At 43.1% G+C, this 13132-nt stretch overlaps 1 protein-coding gene across 2 annotated transcripts in view; it reads right to left on the reverse strand.

The window, feature by feature from the left end:
- NUP85 (nucleoporin 85) overlaps window positions 1–13132 on the reverse strand; it is a 30291-nt gene that overhangs the window by 14566 nt on the left and 2593 nt on the right. The window contains exons 2-7 of one of the 2 annotated variants that reach the window (XM_044247456.1): window positions 11393–11486; window positions 8366–8525; window positions 6229–6299; window positions 5226–5269; window positions 1839–1908; window positions 509–630 (exon numbers count right to left, since the gene is read on the reverse strand). In XM_044247456.1, the coding sequence (XP_044103391.1) occupies window positions 509–630; window positions 1839–1908; window positions 5226–5269; window positions 6229–6299; window positions 8366–8525; window positions 11393–11486 (561 nt within the window). Of the gene's footprint in view, window positions 1–508; window positions 631–1838; window positions 1909–5225; window positions 5270–6228; window positions 6300–8365; window positions 8529–11392; window positions 11487–13132 lie in introns of both variants that reach the window. The other variant, XM_044247454.1, reaches the window with a different exon arrangement.

Here is a 13132-nt window from a genome sequence, read left to right on the forward strand (position 1 = left end):
ACTTCCACACTGATAATCCAAAATAACTCCAGGATCATCCATCTTTTTGTTTTCAATAGCTATTTGGAGCTACAATTTTGGAGTTACACTATAAACACTCACCTATTTAAGTTCTAAGTTTACAGAGTTGTTCAGCATCACTACAATTCAGTTTTAGAACATTTCTATCACATCAAAACTCCTCCTGCTAATTTAACCTCCAACCCCCTCCAGCTCCTATCAAACAGTTTTATCACATCTTCTCTTCCTTAGACTCACAAAGAAATTAAACGTCCCTGCTCACCAGGAAGTCTACAAAGCATTACTTTTCTTACACGACAACTTAGTTCTAAACTCTCCTGTGGAGCTGGGAAGAAAAGATCTAAGAGCAGCCCCATAATCACAGACCCAAAGAGCCGGTCCGACTCTGAGCAGGCTCCGCAGGCAATCCTCAGGCCCGCCGGAAGCACTGGGAAAAACAGATCATGAGATGGAAGTCAGGAAGGCCCAGCCTGCGGGAGATGCTTACCAACTTCCAGAAGCTGTCATGTTTGCTCGGATTCTCACTGCCCAGGACATCTGCCAACAAACTGTCCACTTCACACACGTGCAGTCGGACCCAGTCAAGCAGGTGAAGGAGAAGAGCGCCAGCTGGGAGAAAAGACTCTTGTTACACACAAAAACCTCCGCTTCATCTGCAGCAAACTCCACTTTCCCACTGTACATACAGAAAATGTAGGCAGACAAGATGACTAGGTAGGAAGTACTTTACCCCACTTAGGTGGGTACCCATATGGTCCTGAATAAAGGACTGGACTAGCAAATGGACTTACGAATCGTTCCTCTGAGCCAGGCAGCTCCACAGTTCATGAATTTTTGAGAGGGCGGAATCTCACCTTCCACCTCGAATTCTTCATGACTATGCAGTACTCGGCGGCTACATAAGGAATGGCCACTTAGGGATTGCTACTGACTAGGTGCTGGGTATGACAAAACCACAGCAACAGCCCTCAAAATATACGGGAGGAGATAAAAACAGAATCAACTAATTTTATTTTCATACTGCTCAGGGCTTTAGCAGGAGTAGGAGTAAAAAGCTATGACTGCACAGATTATTAACATTCATGTATGGATAAAAGCAAACATAAGTCTTCAAGGGAATGCAAAAAAACCCTGCAGCACCTCCACAGAGAGCCCACTCAGGCCAGGATACCATACCAACCACAACTTAGTTCAAGAACACGGAATAATTCAGAGGGCACAGTTCACAGGTAGGGCTGCCCCTTCCCTCAATCTCTGGGGACAGAAGTCTCCAAGTGACTTTGCTTCTCACCATCTAAGCCCTCCTCACAGTCCTAAAACTTTGTTCCTTTCTTTTAATTTTTAACAACTGACATTTATTGTTTCACATTTCTGAAGGCCAGAAGTCTATAATCAAGGAGTGGACAGAGTTCATTCTTTCTGAGGCTGGGAGGGAGAACCACCCCATGCCTCTTCCCTGATCCTAAAACTTTCTTCAGCTTGACCAGTCCACCATATGAATCCTGACCGCCCCTGCCACACACTAGTCCAGTGTGCTTTCCTGGTGTTTTTCAGGGGTCACCTGCCCAACATCTTAGGTTTTTAGAAGGCATTTTAGAAGGATTAAGATTAAAAACTTAATCTCTAAGTTTTTTTAGTAGTATCTGACAAAACAGCAGTGTTTTGGGGTGTTATATACAGCTTTCTGGTTATGTTGATGAAGAGTGAGGAAAGGAGCATTTTTGGCAATAAAATGCTCATCACGACACACAGGAAAGATAAAGAGGAAAGGGAAGAAGGACACCTTTGGTATTGTAAAGGGATGATTTCTTGCTCACCTGGAGCTACTTCAATAAATAGAATCTCACAAAGGTTCCAAATGAGCTCCATTGCTGACAAAATGGAGACCTAAAGAAGAAATGGAGACAAAGTTTTAACTGAAAACATTCCTGACATTTCTCTTAGAGCAAAAGGAATGAAGCAAGGCTTAAATCATATGAGGTCATTCATTATTAACTCAACAATTACTGAGTATTTCTATAGCAGGGTTTCCCAAAGGGAAGCCAGTGAGTGGATTTTAGGTGGTGGTAGGCAGGTTAACAATTTTTTTTGTTTTAATGGCTCTTGTTTTAGTTTAATGTATATTATAGAAGAATACAATTAGCTCATCACACCGAAAGTCTTCATGAACATTTTGATTTAGAAAGCAGCTCTAGGGGCGCCTGGGTGGCTCAGTTGGTTAAGCAGCTGCCTTCGGCTCAGGTCATGATCCCAGCGTCCTGGGATCGAGTCCCACATCGGGCTCCTTGCTCGGCGGGGAGCCTGCTTCTCCCTCTGCCTCTGCCTGCCTCTCTGTCTGCCTGTGCTCGCTCGCTCTCTCTCCCTCTATCCCTGACAAATAAATAAATAAAATCTTTAAAAAAAAAAAAAAAAAAAAAAGAAAGCAGCTCTAGGGCGCCTGGGTGGCTCATTGGGTTAAGCCGCTGCCTTCGGCTCAGGTCATGATCTCAGGGTCCTGGGATCGAGTGCCGCATCGGGCTCTCTGCTCAGCAGGGAGCCTGCTTCCTCCTCTCTCTCTCTCTCTCTCTCTCTGCCTGCCTCTCTGCCTACTTGTGATCTCTGTCAAATAAATAAATAAAATCTTTAAAAAAAAAAAAAAAGAAAGCAGCTCTAAATAAATGGGAGATGATTCGTAGAAAAATATTCAGTAAATTACACACACACACACACACACACACTTTTTTTTTTTTTTGGGAGGGAGAGAGAGAGAGAGAGAGTGCATAAATAGGCAGAGAGGCAGACGGAAAGAGGGGGAATCAGGCTCCCTGCTAAGCAGAAGCCTGATGTGGAGCTTGATTGATCCCAGGACCCTGAGATCATGACCTAAGTTGAAAGCAGAGGCTTGACCCGTTGAGCCACTTAGGTGCCCCAATAATATATACTTTTTAAGACTTTATTTGAGAGACAGAGAGAGAGAGAGCATGAGAGGGCCAGAGGGAAAAGCAGACTCCCTGCTGAGCTGGGAGCCAAATTTGGGAACTTCATCTCGGAGCTCAGGACTGTGACCTGAGCCGAAGGCAGTAGCTTAAACAACTGAGCCACCCAGATGTCCCTTCAGTAAATAATATTTAAAATTCTAATACAAATCAAAACCACAGTGAGATACCACCTCACATCAGTCAGACTGGCTAAAATTAACCACTCAGGAAAGGACAGGTGTTGGCAAGGATGTGGGGAAAGGGGAACCCTCCTGCACTGTTGGTGGGAATGAAAGCTGGTACAGCCACAGTGGAAAACAGCATGGAGGTTCCTCAAAAAGTTGAAAAGAGAGCTACCCTACAACCCAGCAATCGCACTACTGAGTATTTACCCTAAAAATACAAATGCAGTGATCCAAAGGGGCACATGCACCCGAATATTTATTTCAGTGATGTCCACAATAGCCAAACTATGGAAAGAACCTAGATGTCCATCAAAAGATGAATGGACAAAGATGTGGTATATACATACAATGGAATAGTATGCAGCCATCAAAAACAAACAAAAAAAAACCCCAAAAAACAAAAAACAAAATCGGGGCACCTGGGTGGCTCAGTGGGTTAAGCCTCTGCTTTCGGCTCAGGTCATGATCTCAAGTCCTGGGATGAAGCCCCACATCCAGCTCTCTGCTCAGCAGGGAGCCTGCTTCCCTACCCCACCCCCGCCTGCCTCTCTGCCTACTTGTGATCTCTGTCAAATAAATAAAATCTTTAAAAAAAAAGAAAACCTTGGGGCGCCTGGGTGGCTCAGTGGGTTAAGCCACTGCCTTCGGCTCAGGTCATGATCTCAGGGTTCTGGGATCGAGTCCCGCATCGGGCTCTCTGCTTGGCAGGGAGCCTGCTTCCCTCTCTCTCTCTGCCTGCCTCTCCATCTACTTGTGATTTCTCTCTGTCAAATAAATAAATAAAATCTTTAAAAAAAAAAAAGAAAACCTTATATGAACAATAAAAAAAAAAAAAAAGAAAAAGAAAAAAAAAGAAAACCTGAAATCTTGCTATTTGCAACCACATGGATAGAACTAGAGGGTATTATGCTAAGTGAACTACTAGTAAGTGAACTAGGTCAGAGATAGACAATTATCATATAATCTCTGAGATGAGGAATTTGAGAGGCAGGGCAGGGGTCATAGAGGGGAGGGAGGGAAAAACGAAACCAGATGAGACTAGGGAGGGAGACAAACCGTAAGAGACTCTTAATCTCAGGAGACAAACTGAGGGTTGGGGGAGAGGAGCAAGGTGGGAGGGCTGGGGCGGTTGGTCATGGACACTGGGGAGGGCAGGTGCTATGGTGAGTGCTGTGAAGTGTGTAAGACTGAGGACTCACAGACCTGTACTCCTGAAACAAATAAAACATTGTACGTTAATAAAAAGAAAAATAAATTCTACAGATACAGCAAAAACTGTGAAGTTGGTACTCAAGGGACTAAGTTTAAGAAAGTCTATTAAAAGGCAAACTCAATATAGGACCCCAAAATAAAAATCATCTGCACCCTGCCCTAGGGAACATGCAGTCTCCTCTTCCCCACCATCCTTTCATACACCAATGCAGACTACCTAGTTCACAAAGGAAAACAAATGCTTTGCTGACTGTGCACTAGACTGCACCAGAGACAATCCACTAGTCCTCATTCACTACGGAGTTTGAACACCATCAAGTTTCTACAAAAGAAAGAGAATTGTTTCAGTCATCTTCCAGGTCCAACTAAACAACTGAGTAAAAATACTGGGTTCATGAGCTGAGTACAGTTTATTAAATAACTGGTGATTCCAAAAGCTCAGCTCACTATCTCAGCATGGTTCAGCATGGGTCACCTTATCTCAGGTGACACAGCGTGATTAGGACTGACATTTCCCATAAGAACTGGAAACTCAGGGCGCCTAGGTGGTTCAGTGGGTTAAGCCTCTGCCTTCGGCTCAGGTCATGATCTCAGGGTACTGGGATCGGGCCCCACATTGGGCTCTGCTCAGCGGGGAGCCTGCTTCCCTCTCCCCCTCTGCCTGACTCTCTATCTACTTGTGACCTGTCAAATAAATAAACAAAATCTTAAAAAACAAAACAAAAACAAAAAACCATCTGCCTTTGGCTCAGGTCATGATCCCAGAGTCCTGGGATCGAGTCCCACACCAGGCTGAGGATGCAGGAGGACACAATGGCCCCAGCAGGACAACAAAGTGCCCCCCCCTTACCTGGCTGCTGAACTGACGACCAATGGCTGGATCTTTAGCAGCAACTAACAAAACACAAAACATTTTAAGTAAGCAATTAAACTTTTAGTCTCATAGTTAGAGCTTCATATACCAGATTCTTTGGCTTGTGCCTTTGTTTCCTTTAATGACCTCCCATTTTCACTACAGATTTTTATTTTTTACGAGCGTGTACTGGGGGGGAAGGGGGTTGGGAGAAGAAAAAGAGAAACTTAAGCAGGTTCCATACTGAGCATGAGCCCGAAGTAAGGCTTGATCTCACAACCCTGAGACCATGACCTGAGCCAAAACCAAGAGTCAGACGCCTAACTGACTGGGCCAACCAGGCACCCCTTCACTACAGATTTTTAAAAAATGCTTCGTATCTCTTTGTTGCAGATCAATGATTTGCACACCCAACGCCCTCAAGCTATAAGTGACACTTTCAACTGCAAACTACAGAGACCATCACGTTATATAAGACTCTACTCAGCATCCAGGAGTCACGTAGCTCTCATGGTTATGATGACCTTAAATCACCAAAGTTAGAGATGCCTGGTTGGCACAGCTGGTTAAGAGAACAAGTCAGCTCAGGGTCTTGAGACCAGGCCCCAAGTTGCACTCTGCGACTGGCACAGAGTCTAAGACTCTCTCTCCCTCCGCCCCTCCCTCAACGCTCACACATGCTCTCTCAAAATAAGTCTTTTAGAAAGGAAGGAAGGGAGGAAGGGAGGGAGGAAGGAGAAAGAAACAAAGAAGTCACCAAGGTTAAAGAACCAGGAATGTGATTTTCAGACTGTTAATCTGGCCCCTAGTCTCACACCTGTCAGCTCGGTATGCTCTAACTTGAAAAATATACTCAAGACAACTGCCAAAAAATTAAGAATTATGGAAGACAGGAAAGTAAGAATTTTAAACTGGAGAGTCAAATAGATTCTACTTTGCAGTATTTACAGCTAGATAAACATTTCAATTATTATCACATATACACACATAAAATCCTTACTTGCAACCTGGTGCATCTCCTCCATACATGCCCTTATGACTGATCGGTAGTTCTTACTCACTCGGACCAATCTACAAAAAATGAAATGACATACAAGATGAGCCTGGTGCATCTTGTGGTGACAAAAAGCAAGGAAGTTCTCAATAGAAGGTAGGAGCTTGCTCAAAGACAGGAACCAACCTGAAAGAGCTCCTATAGCAAAAGCTGGAACTTGAGCAACAAAATAAGTAACATATGAGATAATCAGTGGGGTAAAATAAATATCCACGAATCCATACTGACATTAATTGCTGCAGATGAGATCCACTGACGGACACTAAAACTAGTGGTTGAAAATTTAAGGAGAAATAGGATTTGCATAATCTCAAAGTTTCTCCTACTAACAATAACTCTTGGAACACTGAAAAAAATAAAATTAAATTTAAAAAAAAAGTTTCTACTACAAAGGGAAAGACGGTAACTTTATAGTCAAGAAACCCAGTAGAAACCACATCAAGCAAGTGATCAAGGTCCACAAAACCAGAATAAAACATCAACATCATGAACCCAATGACACGACATACTAAGGACACATCATACCAGTTCTGTGGTATTCTTACTAAAAATGAATAACCTTAAAAAAAATATGCATAACATTTCTCTATTCATGAGAAAACATCGGAGAAATCCAAATGGAGGGACTATCACCAAAATAATTGGTCAGTATTTTTTCAAAAGTGTCAAGGTCATTAAAGAGACTAAGAAAAGGGGGCCTGGGTGGCTCAGTGGGTTAAGGCTCTGCCTTAAGCTCAGGTCATGATCTGAGGTCATGATCTCGGGATCCTGGGATAGAGCCCCTTGTCAGGCTCTCTGCTCGGCGGGGAGCCTGCTTCTCCCCACACGCACCCCACCACTCTGCTGACTTGTGACCTCTGTCAAATAAACAAATAAAATCTTGGGGCGCCTGGGTGGATCAGTGGGTTAAAGCCTCTGACTTCGGCTTGGGTCATGATCCCAGATTCCTGGGATCAAGCCCCGCAGCTTCCTCCTCTCTCTCTCTGCCTGCCTCTCTGCCTACTTGTGATCTCTACCTGTCAAATAAATAAACAAAATCTTAAAAAAAAAAAAAAAAAAAGAGAGAGACCAAGGAAAAAAAACTAAATACAACGGGGCGCCTGGGTGGCTCAGTGGGTTGAGCAGCTGCCTTCGGCTCAGGTCATGATCTCAGTGTCCTGGGGCTCTCTGCCGAGCAGAGAGCCTGCTTCCCTCTCTCTCTCTCTCTCTGCCTGCCTCTCCGTCGATTTGTGATCTCTCTCTGTCAAATAAATAAATAAAATCTTTTTAAATAAATAAATACAACCTGAGTTGCAGCGGAGAAAAAAGAACCTTAGTGGAAAAACTGGTAAATTCAAATGAGGCCTTGAATCATAAGGCGTTGATGTTTCAGTTTCCTGGTTTAAGTAACAGTAACATGGTTATGTAGATATTAATGTAACAAAACTAAGTGAGGGATGTGCAGGAATCTGTTAAGTCCAAAATTAGTTCAAAATAAAGTCTTTAAAAAAGGAAACGGGCACCTTGGTGGCTCAGTGGATTAAGCCTCTGCCTTCGGCTAAGGTCATGATCTCAGGGTCCTGGGATCGAGCCCCACATCAGGCTCTCAGCTCATCAGGGAGCCTGCACCCTGCCCCACCACCTGCCTCTGCCTACTTGTGATAACCCTCTCTCTGTCAAATAAATAAACATTTAAAATAAATCAATAATTAACTAATTAATTAGAAAGGAAATGACAAAACTAAACAAATATCCACAAGAAAGAGACTGGTTTAGTTACTAAAAAAAACAGTTCCAAAAAAAAAAAAAGAAGAAAGACAGTTCTAAGGGGGCCTGGTAGCATAGTAAGCTAAGCTACTGCCTTCAGCTCAGGTCAGGATTCTAGAGTACTGAAACGGAGCCCTGTGCCCCATCGTGTTGGGCTCCCTGTTCAGCTGGGAATCTGCTTCTCCTTCTCCCTCTGCCCTCCCCCACCACTCCTGTGCTTGCTCCCTCTCAAATAAATAAATAAAACCTTAAGGAAAAGAAAAAAGGGAAACAATGCATTTCATTTGGCTTTCATAATTTAGTTGTGAACTTTAGCACCTATCAGCAGCCAACTTACTGAGCTTTTCTGGATTTTCCAGTCAATTCTTCTTCAATTCTCTGGAGGCCCACAAAGATTCCATGGGATTCATTGAAGAGTTTTCTCAGGATCTGAGAGTAAACATCTATATCCTTTCGGATGATATAGATAAAGGGGCAGCCTGGCTTAGTCTCTGATTCTTCTAAAACAGAAAAAATTAACATCAATCACCATTACCCTCATACAAGAACTCACTTCAAAATTTTTTAAAATATTTTATTTATTTATTTGAGAGACAGAGAGAGATCACAAGTACAGGGAAGGATAGAGAAGCAGACTCCCAGCTGAGCCGGAAGCCCAATTCGGGACTTGATTGCAGTACCCTGGGATCATGACCTGAGCCAAAGGCAAACACTTAACAGACGGGGCCACTCAGAAGCACTAAATTTTTTAAAAAATTTTATTTATTTACTTGATAGAAAGAGAGAGAAAACGCATGTGCACAAGTGGCAGGCAGAGGGAGAGGGAGAAGCAGGCTCCCTGCTGAACAGGGAGCCTAATGTGGAGCTCAATCCCAGGACTCTGGGATCATGACCTGAGCCGAAGGCAGATGCTTAACTGACTGAACCACCCAAGTACCTCTCACTTTAAATTTTTATTTATTTTTTGAAAGAGTTTATTTATTTATTTGACAGACAAACATAGATCACAAGTAGGCAGAGAGGCAGGCAGAGAGAGAAGGGGAAGCAGGCTCCCCGCTGAGCAGAGCCCCCGATGTGGGGCTTGATTCCAGGACCCTGAGATCCTGACCCAAGCTGAAAGCAGAGGCTTAACCCATTGAGCCATCCAGGTGCCCCACACTTTAAATATTTAATTGAGTTATCTAATTACAAAAGCTTCAGCTTCTTTGCTACTGATTTCATGTTAAAAAGTATGAACTGGGGGTGTCTGGGTGGCTCAATTGGTTGGGCATCTGCCCTTGGCTCAGGCTATGACCCCAGTGTGCTGCGATGGAGCCCCATATCAGGCTCTCTGCTCAGTAGGGAGTCTGCTTCTCCCTCTGCCCTTCAATGCCCCCCCGACTTGTGCTCCTCTCTCACTCCTGGGATCAAGTCCTACATCGGGCTCCCTGCTCAACAAGAATTCTGCTTCTTCCGGGCGCCTGGGTGGCTCAGTGGGTTAAGCCACTGCCTTCGGCTCGGGTCATGATCTCAGGGTCCTGGGATCGAGTCCCGCATCGGGCTCTCTGCTCGGCAGGGAGCCTGCTTCCTCCTCTCTCTCTCTGCCTGTCTCTCTGCCTACTTGTGATCTCTATCTGTCAAATAAATAAATAAATAAAAATAAAATTAAAAAAAAAAAAAAAGAATTCTGCTTCTTCCTCTACCTTTCCCCCCTCCTTGTGAACTCTCTCTCTCAAATAAATAAAGTATCTAAAAAAAATTAAAGTCACTTAATATTAGCTTATGGATAACTCAATAAATAAGATAAACCTACATCCGAGGGGCACCTGGGTGGCTCAGTCAGTTAAGCGTCTGCCTTCAGCTCAGACCACGATGGGAGTCCTGGAATAGAGCCCTGTGTTGGACTCCCTACTCAATAGTCGGCTTCTCCCTCTCCCTTGGCCCCTGGGTCCTGCTTGTGCATATACTCTTGCTCTCTCACAAATAAATAAATAAATAAATAATCTAAAAAAAGGAAAAGACACCTAGAGCTGAAATTTTATATAACATCAAATTCAAATAAATATTATTTCTATATTTCTTTGTACTGCCATTACCCCTAAAACAAAGAATCAAGAGTTGACTAAATTATTCTGTGGCAGTGATAAAAAGGATCTATCATGAGAAATTGGGGCACCTGGGTGGCTCAGTGGGTTAAGCCTCTGCCTTCAGCTCAGGTCATGATCTCAGGGTCCTGGGATCGAGTCCCGCGTCGGGCTCTCTGCTCAGCGGGGAGCCTGCTTCCCTCTCTCTCTCTGCCTGCCTCTCCGACTACTTGTCATTTCTCTCTGTCAAATAAATAAAATCTTTATCATGAGAAATTATAAACCACCAACTTGTAGATATTTTATATAACAGCTTCTTGAAAAAACTGTGATGATGTTCAATGGCTTGTCTCTATCCAGATTTCAACAGACATAAACAAAAAGAAAGCCTCATGTTTCCAACAATGGAGGACAAACTAAAAATGCTGATACGCTTTCCCATTAAGTATGAAAAGAGGCTAGACATATTCAAAGAAGGTTCTCTCCTGAGCAACTGTCCCTTTGGCAGCTTCTAGAGCTCTGCCAAGCTTGAGATGTTTAATACTAAAATATGCCATAAACATTTGGCAACATTACGGAGAACTGTTAATGAAAAATTAAGAAAAACTATACTGAAAAATAATTTTTTTAACTACATCACTTCAAAATGCAGGAACTGCATACCACATGATTTGCCAAAATTCTAAGACTTCCATTAGATCAATTCCCTCCTTATAGAAGAGGAAAGCCTCCACATCTGGATAAAGAACCTATCAAATATTTGCAAGAAAATCTCTTCCAACATTTCCAGAGACTTCTCTTGAAATGGAGAAAGCAAAATCAAATATGAAAATTTAGTTTTCTCTTGCTAGTAGAAGAGTCTGTAACAGAAAGAAAAGATCCATGTCCAAAATCTGAAGGAGCTTAGAGAAAAAGGAAGAGTCATTTCACTCTCCAGATCTTCTGTGCTTTATATCAACAGCTAACAGAATTCATCAAGTTTACAATACTACAAAAGCAAGGACTATGAGGACTATGCGGAAACTGTTCCACAGTTTCATGGAAAGGGGGCTGCTGTGAAGGGAATTTAGTCATTCTGGACAATGGGAAAAAACTTGAAATTTTTAAATATAAAGGAATACCACAAACATTACTAATTTTTTTTCCTGTACTCAACATCTTCCAGATCCCATAAATTAATGAAAATCTTAAATAGGTAACGGTTTAAAAAGTTCAACTGATTCTTGCTTCAGTTAGTTAAATCTGAGAATAAAACAAATGTGCCAAGATGGATAACCTAGAAGAAAAAAACAAAAACCTACCTTTTTTGTTGAAGGAGGTTTCACACACCAGCATCTCCCCTGGACCCCAATCAAAACACATTTGCTTCTTCTCTGAATTCACTCCTGGAATCAACTAGTTTAAAAAAAAAAAAAAAAAGGCACAGACACTGTTACTTTTACTAAAGGCTTTGTTTTCAAACGCTTTGCAAGCAGAGCCCTAGAAATAAGTGGTCATGAAAGTTAGGAGCTAATCTATGTATACAGCTAAGTGTGGTTGAGATCAGCCCAGCCTATTAAGACCCTGAATAAGCAAGTAAGCTTTCCTGAGCACCTCAACCCAGCCTGCCACTTTGCAAGTGTTGATAAAATTAAGAGCTATCCTTAATCAACTGCTATATCGTAATTTAACAATCTACAGTTCAGAAAAAGGGAATTTTTTAAAAAAGAGAAGAGAAATTGAACTGTTTGGGACACCTGGCTGGCTCAGTTGGTTAAGCCTCTGCCTTCAGCTCAGGTTGTGATTCCCGGGGTCCTGGACTGAGTCCCGCATCAGGCTCAGAAACAGGAACCTACTTCTCCCTCTTCCTCTGAATAAATTCCTCATGAATAAATAAATAATATACTTAAAAATAAAAAGAAACTGAACTGTTTGTTACTTACTAAAAGGAGCCCTCCAATACCATGGCTTCTGTGCCATCTCTCTCTCTCTTTTTTTAAAAGATTTTATTTATTTATTTGACAGAGACAGATCACAAGTAGGCAGAGAGGCAAGCGGGGCGGGGAGGGAGCAGGCTCCCCGCTGGGCAGACAGCCGGATGCGGAACTCCATCCCAGGACCCCAGGATCATGACCCGAACCGAAGTCAGAGGCTTCAACCCACTGAGCCACCTAGGAGCCCCTGTGCCATCCCTTTGATAAAGACTCAATTCTTCTCTCCAACTCAGATCAACCCCTTTGAGCCTCAGCCTCATATATCCAACTACCTAATTCACACCTTTATAGGTTACCTAACCTCTAGAGCTATATTCATAACATCAGAACTAAAAAAGAACTCTTGATGCTCACCTCCAAGTCTCATTCCATTCCCCCACTGGGACAAAGCCTTCCTCAAATGTTATGAGTAATCTTTGATTCTTCACTTTCCCTTACCACCTATGTCCAATCAGTAAATCCTGTCCTACTCTTAGATAAGCCTAAATCCAACCACTTACCATGTCTACCAGTCTAACCCAAGCCACCATCAACTCTCAAATGACTGCAACATTTCTCAGTGCCTGAAATGACTATCCTACATGGTTATTACCTTGCCCTATAAATGGATAAAACCTCACAAGGCGGGACACCTGGGTGGCTCAGTTGCTTAAGCACTTGGTTTCAGCGTGGGTCGTTTATCGGAGTCCTGGGATGGAGTCCGAGTCCTGCATCTGGCCCCCTGCTCGGGAAGTCTGCTTCTCCCTCTACCTGCTGCTCTCTCTCTTTCTCTTTCTTTCTTCCTCTCTCTCCCCCACTCTGATAAATTAATAAATAAATAAAATTTTAAAGATTAAAAAAGCTCACAAGGGCAGGAGATTCCGGGATTCTCATTCACTGCTTAGAAGAGACCCTGGCACAAAGATGGCACTCCATAAGTATTTTTGGCAGAGAAGAAATTTGGCTGGCAATAATCTGGTCTAAAGACAAGTGCAGGGGCGCCTGGGTGGCTCAGTGGGTTAAGCCTCTGCCTTCGGCTCAGGTCACGATTTCAGGGTCCTGGGGTCGAGTCCCGCATCAGGCTCTCTG

The sequence above is a fragment of the Neovison vison genome, chromosome 5, assembly GCF_020171115.1.
Source record: "Neovison vison isolate M4711 chromosome 5, ASM_NN_V1, whole genome shotgun sequence".
In the NCBI taxonomy this organism is placed as follows: domain Eukaryota; kingdom Metazoa; phylum Chordata; class Mammalia; order Carnivora; family Mustelidae; genus Neogale; species Neogale vison.